The sequence below is a fragment of the Schistosoma mansoni genome, chromosome 1, assembly GCF_000237925.1.
Source record: "Schistosoma mansoni strain Puerto Rico chromosome 1, complete genome".
Taxonomy (NCBI): Eukaryota; Metazoa; Platyhelminthes; class Trematoda; order Strigeidida; family Schistosomatidae; genus Schistosoma; species Schistosoma mansoni.
The window spans coordinates 24,172,060-24,183,904 of record NC_031495.1 but is presented as its reverse complement, the minus strand read 5'-3'; the positions used below and the strand labels follow the sequence as shown (position 1 = coordinate 24,183,904).

The following is an 11,845-nucleotide window of genomic DNA, read 5'->3' as shown; positions in this document are numbered from 1 at the left end:
AGTATTGTGTGTGGTTAATATATAAGACCGCATGATTTTTCATATATCATTGTAACTTCGAAAACATGCCTGAAACCAAAGTCTTACATCAAGACTTAAGCCTGAAGAAACAAATTTACCTAGAAAAGCTCATCATGAGGATATTGAAATGCTGCATAAACATAAAGCGGGATACTCGGAGGCTGCGCAACTTCAATGTCATCAGTTACTTTAGTGTCGAGTACTAAGCCATAAACAGCGTTTTGTACTGATGGATGTTGATTTGTACGCGTACTTTGGTCTCAGGGATGATTGTACAACCAAGGATATCCGGAGAGCGTATAAGAAGAAGGCAAGAGAGGCACATCCTGATAAAAATCAAGACAACCCGTTGGCAAGTATGTAATCATACTTAGTAATTATTTCCTTAGAGGAATCATTTCAGCAACTAGCTATTTACTTTGAAATTTTGCGCGATCCTGTTAAAAGGGTAGGGTTATTGTGATCTCATTCAAATTTTACTATTTTTAATCACTTATATCTCATTTCGACTTCGGGCTGTCTTTTAGAATGTCAACCTAATAGTCATGGGAAGCATTTTCAAATAAACAAGCATTATTTTATTCGCCAAAACACATTTGATGATTTCATGGGCACATCTTGTTTCCTGTTAATGTATGTGTTGATGCGCTAGATGTAGGGGCTATTGTAACTAGGTCGTTCCAATTTTCTGCAAAACAATATCCTTCAAGTTTTAGGACGTCATCATGACCTGGGGGTTTATCTCACTATTTACTTTCTGTATAACATCTAGATTACTGAGGTGCATGTATCAGACATTAAAATGTAAGTGTATGAGTCACACTAATTTTTGTTATGTGCACTCAGAAGATAAAGAAGATGAAGTTTTATCTTTCAACAACATACAATGCCAAAAGTATATCACAGTTATGATCAAGTTCCTACTGTGTACTGTATACCATCGTCGATACCTATAAATGTCCAGTTTATATGAAAAAAAAACAGTTTGATGTAGACTGAGTCACCCTCGCTGAAACTCGAAATCTTGACCCTAACATTTGTGGCGAAGCGCATGAGTGCTTAATTTCATGATTTATACGCCTCGAAGGAGTCAAAACTTTGTATTTAGAGTTAAATTTTTATGCTAATCTCAGTCAACTTGTGGGCGTCCTAGCTATATTACTTGGCTACTCAGCACTTTATCAGGTATTGTTGTGTATGAAGCCTAGTTATCGGGAATTAGGTCCAAATGATCAAATCTTAGTTTAATGCATCACTTGAACAAAAAAACATCTGTATATATGCTTGTATATTGGTTGTGTCAGTATAGGGTCTGGAGTTTGAAACCTTAGGGATGTAGTCAAACTTAAGGGACTGTGCCCGAATAATCACTCTCAGTTAGTGACAGTAAATTCTAGTAGACCACAAACGATGAATGATATGCAGACCACCATCCCTCCTATTTCACGAGATTAGTTCATCTTCTTCACCTGCTTCTACTTTCTAGTCGAGGAAAACCCTATATATCACTTGTAAACTCAGCTTTTCTCTTATCTTCGGATAGGTATTCCCCATAAAGCAAAAAATCGCACAGTATATAACATGAGTCGTAAAAGCTCTTTTGTTTAAAATTATAGTGCAGACATAGTATCGATATGACCTTCCTCTTTAAAATTCAAAATGATGGCTTACGTACTTTATTTCATTCAGAATCAAACTTAACGCTAGTTTTGTTTAAATGATTTATACACCTTATCAATTTGTGTACTTTGCTATGTAAATTCGATACATGTCTCACGTTTCTGTTGATGGTAATCATTTCCATTAATGCATAAGGCTTTATTAAGATATTTCTATGTTTAATGTGAATTAGAGAGAATATGATCAGAAGTGGAAGGCCAAAAGAGAGGCTATTAAAAGAATGGAATCTATGGACTCGTCGCGAAAAAAACTTAAAGAAGGTAAGTTATAAAGTCCTGTCCTTTGATTTTTGTTTTTATTGTTATATTCGTCCTGATGCGTGCCGCCTATGTAAATTTTTCTGAGTAGACTTATCTTGAAAAGTGTATATCAAGTATTTACCAAAATGTTACTTTGCTAGTCACACAGCACGACAGATTTTTCAAATCATATATAAAGCTGTTGCGGCGACACTATAATTTATGGAAGAGTCTGATATAGGATAACTAGTCTTGGATTTTGGCGCGAAATGCATTCATCCATTTAACTAAATAAGCTTTTAGCATTTTAGCTGATGTCAGTTCGTGATGAAAACCCTAATCTAGTTCCTAACCCTAACCAGTCAGTCAGTAACAACATAGAACTTCGTATGTACATACATCAGTTCGAGTTGCCATACCACATTAGCACGAAGATGCAGTTGTCGAATCAAATCTTATAGTGGTAGAGGTAGTAAGAGTATAGGCAGTAATCCGTCATCTGTAAACCATAATCTTTATTCTTCCCACAGGTTTATAACCCTGATTTAGTTCTAGTAAGCAAGTTGACACTCAAGGTCACTCCAGTGTTGCTCAAAGGTCGTTCTTAAATTGTAGTCTCACCGCATTTGCTTGTATATTTAGATGTATAAACAAGTAACCTGGTACACATGTTAATAAAATACGACGAAAATTCCTTAACCTTACTGGGTTTATTTGCAATCACCCAATGTTTGGTTGTTTACTCTTTTAATTCATTGGTGGGATATTTTTGAATTTTCTGTCAGTACGAAGTGGCTCTTGTCACTTTTTTAGTGATCAACGGCCTTTAGGACTGTTATAACAAGGGGTGGATCGGAAACTTCGCTAGTCATTTCCTTATAGTAAAGACGCATATATTACAGCTTCATGCTAGACATTCCGAGTTCCCATCATCTAGTATACTTGTGTGTGACAGTGTTGTTATCAAATAATCAAAAGGATCGTTCAGTTAGATTCAATAGATGTTTCGTATGTATTTCCCGGGTTAGCTGTGAAGTTCACTTGATTCTTGAAGTGACGAAACTGAGTCATAACTGTTACTGTTTTCAGTTAGCTGTTAGCTGACTCAGGCTTGTGATAGTATGTAGGGAATCTACGTATGCACCAACTTTGTGATAATTTTATCGACAAACTTTTGTTGCTGTTATTTCTTCTATTCCCAAGTTAACATTTAATAAAAAAAATCAGTATAGAGAAAAAGACATAAAATATTGCTACTCAGAGGATTAATATAGCAGTTGATAAAGTTAATAAGTGATGGCATCATGTGGGATGGTAGATTAAATGTTTATAAAACTGATCACGTACAAATTATACCCCGACCGTTGCTGCTACTTGACGTGGTGGTCGGACTTGCCTATCGTGACGAACCAATCGAGCTATACTGGCTGGAACAATCGTTCCTCAAGGTCCGAAAGCGAAGTACTGCCGACTTTACAGAGGTGTGACGACAGTAAAGTGTTTCCTTCAGATAACCAGCATAACAGCGATGCTGTCTTCCCACAAGGAGGGGTGGGGTTAGAAAAGGTCGACTCTAAAAATGCACGCCTCGCCTTATCCCACGGATATCCGTCTCCGGCGGTAAGGTCCCAACAAGTACGGAGCTAACCCGTCAAAAATCCCCTACAAAAAGATCGTGTGTGACCGACCTCAAGCAGTTGTCCCTTGAACACTGCGGTCACGCTTTGGGGTCACTAAGACCACTTCTAATCTAATTTTCTTTTCTGGTACCTTCAGAAGAACCCTTCCACGGTGTGGGCAACGGGAAAGTGATAACTATCCTCATACCTCTAACAGCACTCAAGATCACTGTATTCACAGAGAAAAAGGGATATCTATAGACTTCATTGCTCAAAGTAGTTTTGATATACTGATGAAGCTATTTGTATCTGCTGTGCTGAATACTAAAGCTTGTTATTTCTTACCCTACATAACTGGGGTATAAAGTCGCTATATTTTAACGTAATTCTTACCGATACAAAATATCCTTATTCATTTTAAACTAAGAGCTAGAAGCAAGAGAAGCGGCTGCCATGGCCATGCGGAAGAGGCAGTTTGAAGCTGTAGCTAAACAACAAGCAGCCGACCAGATTCGCAGGGATTGGGAACGCCATACTGAAGAAATGAAGTGGCAAGCTGAAAGGAAACGAAAACCTGCGAATGATGAAACTGACAATATAAATTTCAAATTAACTAAGTCTGATCAGGCTGTAGTGAGAGTAAGTTTTAAAACATTTCGTGAACGCCATTGATGAATTTCATGCTAATATTAAACCACTAGATTTCGTCTTTACTCCTACGAATCCTCATCAATTTAGAGTTTTGAACACACATGCTTCAAGATAATATTCTTTTTGCTCCGTTTCGTTGAGAGTCGAATCTTGGCACCTATACTGACTATTCTTCTGTAGCCGACACGTTATTGTAGGTGTTATTTCTTATAGTGCACAACTACTCAGCTCACGATAAAATAACATTTTCAAACAATGATGCTTGTTATGGTTTTAGTTGGAAATGGTCTTGCTGCGTTTGAGTATTGAGAACAAATACTGTGACTTCGGAGGATTGCTAAAAACAAACACTATTGGGGTTAAAAGAAATTATTCTTCATTTTAGGAGTTATGATTTGTTTATTGATTACTGATGCTTGCTAAAAACCTGAGAATCCCAATTATTAAACCCTGACCAGCGTAGTTCTTAAGAGGGACGCAAAAACAAATTATTTCAATACTTTTGAGTCCGTACTAATTGTGGGCACCAGTGAAATAAGTGTTATATCTTAATAAGCCAGTGAAAAATGGATAATGTAAGCAATTAAACACAAGTTACTATTACTGAGTAATACAGATATACAAACATCACATAACCGTTGCAGTACATTTGTATAATACTCTAATATACTTGTTAAAGTTCGGTGTTAAAAGTAAGGAGCAATTGCAATCTACTGCCTTAAAAAATCGTACGCATATGAAAATGTTCTTACCTTTATGCTTTTGTTTACTAGTTACTATTATTTTTGTCTTAAACAGATAAAATGGGCTTACGGAGAAAACTTTCAGGCCAACGCTTGCTACACAGAATCATTCCTAAGAACATGCTTATCAGAGGTATATTTAAAAAGTAATGACTATTGAAAAACCATCTGGTTTATCTATTTGAATTCGTAAATTTTATTTCATGAGACTGGGATTTCTAAGCCAGTGTCCGAAGTTATGAGGCATGGTGTTTAATTGTGTTAATTTTATCTTGTACCGTTTTTGTATGGGAACTTCAAGCTATGCATATATGTGCTAGGTCCTACGTTGCTTATGTTTGACTAAACGGTAGTTCATTGAAAAAGGACATGAATTAGAGAACTGTATATGGTCGCTTTCCCCGTCTATTCAACTATCATTCACTTTGGGGACTATTATTTTGTAGAGTCAGTTAACCCCGTCATACATTTCGGCAATCAGAACCCTCATCCTTACAGTTTCCTGCATATAAGCTTTAGCAGCGACGCAGTACATTACTTACATCGGACTTACATATGCTACCTAATATTTGGTAACTAGTTAGGCTCATTTGAATGTATAAATATTTTGTAGTTAGACTCTACATATGATGAAATAAGTCCCAAAACTTTATTTAGCATGTTAATTCGTATGATATCCTTAATCATGAACGTGAATAAGATGCGTTACTCGATACGTTGCTCTCTTTAAGAAAATCACATAACACTTTCGAAATATTTCCAATACTTTACGCCTGTAGTCGAATAAAGAAGTTGTTTCCTGCCACATTCCTGTTAGTTTGCTTAGCAGCACTCAAAGGCAAGTGAAAATAAACAAGGATTTCGTCATTCAAACCATTTCCATCTGTGCGTAAGACGCATACATGCTGTAATTGGGGCTGCATTTTCCGTGTTGAATCCAAACAATATTGTAACCTTCCACTCAAACTTTAGACAGAGTTAAGCAAATTTGTTTAAACTATATTAATTTAAATATCTTAGGAAGACAAATCTTAGTATGGTAAATATTTTCCTGTGCAATTGATCTGTTTTTCAATATACACATGTATTAACTGTTGGAAAATTAACTATATTATGCACTGTTCAGTTAGCAGCCTTTACCACATGATGAATGAGTATCCAAACTGCTTATTACGTTTAAGAGACAGATGAAATACCCTTTATTAAATTATTTTCTTGAATACGTTTAATTGTTATTTGTAGTTCGGTGACGTGATAGCTTTCGTTATTGGTAAGCGTGGCAGTGCCATTGCTGAGTTTTCCACCTATGATGAAGCAGTAAGTTGAGTTTTAAAGAATTTTATCCATGTTTGTTATTACGCTAGAAGATGGAATTGTTGTGTTGTGACTAAGTGTTTCGATTACCCTGTTATACACTTAATAATTGGTTCCCGTGTTCAAAGACATTGTGCCTTGATCAACCCGATAATAAAGTACTATAACTACTTCTCCGCCTGTAGCCCTTCTAGGGTTCTGCCGATCTCAAGCCTGAATAAAGGGGAAGGGTTGGTCATGGGGTTAGCAACCCCATCCAGTAAAAAAACAACCTTGCTAAGAAAACTCTAACCTGAGTGAGTAATTTAAATCATTTAAACTTTGTCCCCTGAGCCAAAGGATCTTCATTTGGAAAAATTATGACCCCTAATAGTGAAAGCCGAGATTCTTCAAAAGTCACGAGGGCGATGCTCCTACTAACAACCACAGCGATGATTAATATAAATACATGGAACGCCCGGACAATGTGAGAGATCGGGAGGACCAACTAAATAGCAGCAGAAATGAGGGGATACAACTTGGCCGTTCTCGGATAAGTGAAACCCATTGGACTCAAGCTTGAAATAGATTAGGTTCAGGAGAGATGCTGTTGTTCTCTGGTGACAAAGAGGAAACGGCTCCACACACTCAAGGAGCTGCTCTGGTGATGTCCAAAGAGGCACATAAAGCACTTAATGGATGGGGAGCTCATGAACCCAAGATCATCAAAGCCCCCCTCCCAAAAAAGATCACAGTGAATATTATCCAGTGCTGTACAATCGCCAATGATAGCAATGAAGATGATAAATATCAGTTTTATGAGAGGCTGCAATCAATCATAATGAAGTACCCAAGAAAGGACCTGGCCATCCTGATGGGATACCTAAACGCCAAAGTCATAATGGACAACACTGGATATGAAGATATCACGGGACGATATGGACTGGAAGAAATGAACAAAAATGGTGAGTAATTCGCAAATTTGTGTGCATTCAACAAATTGGTTATAGGTGACACAGTATTCCCCTACAAACGCACACACAGCTACATGAGTTTCACCAAACCATACTACAGAAAACCAGATCGACCACATTTACATAATTGTCATATTCAGGGGACTCATGGAGAACAGGAGAACAAAGAGAAGAGTAGACATAGTTTCAAATCATCACCTGAATGTAGCCAAGATGAAAACGAAGCCATAGATGAAGTGATAAGCTCGAGGAAAAGCATTACAAAAGCTTAATACATCCTATCTCCCAAATTCATGCATTGAGGACAGCTGACAGACGCATTCCAAGTAAGGGTCGGAGTCAGACCAGGGTGTTTACTCTCTCCCTTTTACTTTCTTTTGGTGCTTGACTGGATTATAAAGACTTTCACATTTTAAGGGAAACACGGAATACGATGGACAGTTTGCATACAACTTGGACTTCGCAGATGACCTGGCTCTTCTATCCCATACACACCAACAAATGCAGGTGAAGACAGCCGAAGTGACAGCAGCCTCTGTATCAGCAGGCAGATCCTCAAATACAAAACAGAGAACACCAACCCAATCACATTCGATGGTAAAACTCTGGAAGTAGTGGAAACATCCATGTATCTGGGTAGCATCATCAATGAACGTAGATCTGATGCAGGCAATGGTTGAATAAACAATGACAGTATTCATACAGTTGAAGAACATATGGATCTCAAAACAACTGTCAACCAATATCAAAGTGAGAATTTTCAATACGAATAACAAGACAGTTTTATTGTACGGAACCGAAACTTGGAGAACTATCACAACTATCATCAGAAAGGTACGAGTATTTATAGACAATTGTCTACCCAAGATACTGAATGTCCGTTGGCTGGATACTATCAGTAACAACCTACTGTGACAGAGAACAAACCAGGTCCCAAATGAAGAAATTAGGGAAAGACTCTGGAAGTGAATTGAATGTACACTGCGGAAACCACCAAACTGCATCACGACACAAGCCCTAACTTGGAGTCCTGAAGGGAAGCGGAAAAGTGGAAGGCTGAAGAACACACTACGTCGAGAAATGGAAACAGATATGAAAAAGATGAATAGCAAATGAAAATAACTGAAAAGGATTGCTGCGACATATAATCTTACTAACCCCTAATACTTATTTGATCTCTGACATCAATAAGTAATAATCTATGTGTAAAACAACAAGAGGGGATGAGAAAGATGCCATATACAACATACAGCTAAACAATGCAGAGACTCGCATACCTCAGGAACATAAAGTTTGTAAAATAAATCATAAAATCGAATAAAGTAGATGGCACATATAGGTTTAGAAAATGAAGCTGTACAAAGCGTGCAGAAGGATGAGTTAATTACAATGTTCCTCTCCAAGTTGAGTTATTTAAAGTCTCCAAACGCTTATATTGGTTATCACATGAACACTATTCAGTTTCTGATTGACTATCAATAAACCGATGACCATTCATCAGAATACTTTTGTTAGTTCTTTCTTCTCTTTTTATATATTGTGCAACGTAGCAACTGCTTGATTTTCGAATAATTACTTTGATTATCATTAATCCTCTTCTAATTATTGATTGTTAGTTTATAACCGCTATGTCATTATATAGTTATTACGCTATATTCGTTCCTTCTTTATTTATTAAATGTCAAAATGGGAATTTTCAATATCATGCGTTTGTGACAAATCTTCTTGCTTCAACCAACATAGTTCTTTGATTTATGGAAAATTCAAAATATAGCCATTATAAGAAAGAGAGAATTCAGCGAAGAAAGCCACTATAATCTGCAAGTTTTCAAGTAAACTCTTCTATCTGCAGTTAATATGCTTTATGCTATAAGTAATTGGTATACAGATTAAAATAATATGTATATACTGTGCCATTTATTTGAAATTAGCAAAGCTGAACCCAAAAACTGTTGACTAACATTTAGTTGGTTTGGTCTCTATTGGAATAAGATATTATAACTACCTCTATGACTATACTCACTAAAATGGTTGGTAATTTAGTTAGTCGTGAAAACAAAATATAATCTACACTGCGTCTGAAGGGAAGACAATTATAAATTTGTTCGTAGTTAGGAGAGAAACTCATGATATCCGAAATATACTAATGAACTCAAATGTCTGGAGATAAACCATCATACAGAATAGATTTAACAACATAACATATGTTTTTAGCCGACGAGGCAAGAAGATTATTTTACCCATCGATCAGTCGTTATGCGGTAAAAACGATTTCCACAATACGAAAGACGTGTGAATATTATTTATTCACGTAAATTTATTTCACCAATGTAATGTAGGCCAAATCATTCCAATATCAGTTAAGGTTTTAAAATTTGTTTTTCGTTATAGAAAAAAGCAATAAAAGCATCTGAACATGGGAAAGTCGGTCTTCCAAGTTTACCCCTTCAATTATCATGGTTATCAAAAAATAACACAGATGGGATTACTGATTCAAATAACGTCAAAGATAAACAAGTGGAAAAAGATAAATTCATATATGAACCAACTCCAAGTAATAAGGTATGGTCAATTTCAATCACCCTTTAACTGGATTTCATGTTACAGTTGTTCCTGTTACTCATATTCACAGAATGTATGAATGTATTGAGTACATGTCGATTTATACTAGTATAGAGATGTTTTGTAATTAGCAAGCAAAAGAATAACAACCACATCGAAAGGAATAATAGTAAAGTAACTACTAGCAATAGATAACTATGTTTTTAAATGCAAATTAATACAAAACAAAAATAAGAAGCGTGTAGAATTCACCTGTTGTAGGTTGTTTACGGAAATGGAATGTTTCCGTAGGGAATCTAACGACACTCTATTTTAAACAAATACACTTCACTGAGAAGTGATGTAGAGAGATGATAACGTTCATAAGTTAAAATAGTATTTGGATGTAAATTGAAATCGTCACATACATATTGAGTAGTTTAATGCAGTCGTCAGTTTAAAGTAAAACTTAAAGGGATCTTCTGGTATTATACGCAAATAATTTTAAATTGATGGATTTTTCCAATGTATTCATTCAGTTATATGCTGATGAACTACACTCCAGTAAACACATCTAATCGTTGGTTGTTTTTTGAAGTATGCGATGTTGAGTTGATTGCATTGTCTATTTGTTTACTTACTGACATCTAACCATAGCAAGTAAGCGATTTAAATAGAGTTAGTGAGTGTAAAAATAGTTAATAGTACGGTAAAGGGTTTTGTGAGAGAATGCTTAAGGAAAACTATGCTACGAGCTATTTAGTTGATCAGAGTTTCTATCCCTGTAGATTTAGTAGTTCTGATGATTTTAACATCTTTCAACAATATTTCTAATGTTAAGTTGTTCTTTTCACAAGTGGAGTGTCTTAAGATCCGACAGTTTGATGTATTCACTTCAAAGTGATCAATATTTTATTCGTTTTCAATTAAAATATCACAATCCTGATTTTCGCCAGCATTGTTAATCTGTTATGTCAGCAACACAAATAAGTTACCAAAAAAGTCAGATTCTCTGAATTTATATCTTTCTAAATTATTTTTGTTCTGTAATATCAGATAGACTTTCCCTGTGTAAATCTGCTCCTGAGTAGCAAAGATAATAGTTACTCATTATAAGATTGCATCTAGCTTTCAGGATCAATTATTGAAACATGTGCAACGAAGTCTGTTAAGATAAATGTAGAGCAACGGAAGAGAATATGTAGTTCTCACAAACGTGTCTACTTGTGTATTACAATCCGTCATTGCATTTTTCTGGAGGTACTAGTGAATTAACTTTTGCGACAATTAGTATTCACAGTCCAACACTGACAGTTTGTTTAGCATAAATATTTTGATGATCCTGTTAGTTTACAAAAACTGCATTATTAAGGTAATTAATTCCTAAATGTAATATAAAGGTCGTTTTTCATCGGTAGTACAGTAAATTAGAAGACATAGTATTCATTTTCTAGAAATTGTCAGTATGTATCCTTAATTTGGAGCCCGAGTTCAAATGCACTATGGAACATAAGCTTTCTTAGGATTACAAGTACGTCCTGGTGTCGAGTACCAATTAGTACGATGCATTGATTCAGGGTTTTCTGCCTAAAATTAAGACAGTCCATGCAGCGTCTAGTTGCTAATACTAGTACCCAAATAAACATTCGATTGACAGAATACGATTATCACTATTTAGTGATCAGTTGTTTGTAAGAAAAGACAAGTACATTTACATAAGTATTATTTTCCATGCTAAACAATATATTTTTTTATTTGAAGTCTAACTTTGAAACATTCGAACAATACATCTTATCTCGTATGGCGAACTTTGGACAATAAAACTGGAAAAAAAACCGTCAGTGAGAATGTACAAAACGCTCTTTTTTATTATGACTATACATAAAACCAAATCCAATAATTTTTCTGCTGTACATAGAAATTCACAATAAAAATGATCTGAATTTGCCAGGGTTTTTTTCTGAATACAATCAATTAGTCGGGTATGTGAGTCAACAGATGATCGCTTATGGACTGAAAAAAAATATAAAGTTTTTAAGTTATGAAAGATGCATATCGCTGACAAGAATTACTAATCAGCAGTA

General features: G+C 35.6%; 1 protein-coding gene across 1 annotated transcript; it reads left to right on the top strand.

The window, feature by feature from the left end:
- Window positions 1-207: 207 nt before the first annotated feature.
- Smp_006690 (DNAj-related) lies at window positions 208-11,710 on the top strand. Its single transcript, XM_018793757.1, has 8 exons — window positions 208-377; window positions 411-469; window positions 1,874-1,961; window positions 3,987-4,198; window positions 5,009-5,086; window positions 6,196-6,270; window positions 9,612-9,782; window positions 11,523-11,710. The coding sequence occupies exons 1-8, from the start codon at window positions 251-253 to the stop codon at window positions 11,580-11,582; spliced, it is 870 nt and encodes a 289-aa protein (XP_018648237.1). The 5' UTR covers window positions 208-250; the 3' UTR covers window positions 11,583-11,710.
- The last annotated feature ends 135 nt before the right edge of the window (window positions 11,711-11,845 follow it).

Excerpts from the sequence above, each read along its gene's own strand:
- Smp_006690 (XM_018793757.1), top strand. The coding sequence starts at position 251 with ATGGATGTTGATTTGTACGCGTACTTTGGTCTCAGGGATGATTGTACA. Across the intron at positions 470-1,873 it reads TGCGCGATCCTGTTAAAAGG|AGAGAATATGATCAGAAGTG; the intron begins GTAGGGTTATTG and ends AATGTGAATTAG. Across the intron at positions 5,087-6,195 it reads TAAGAACATGCTTATCAGAG|TTCGGTGACGTGATAGCTTT; the intron begins GTATATTTAAAA and ends TGTTATTTGTAG.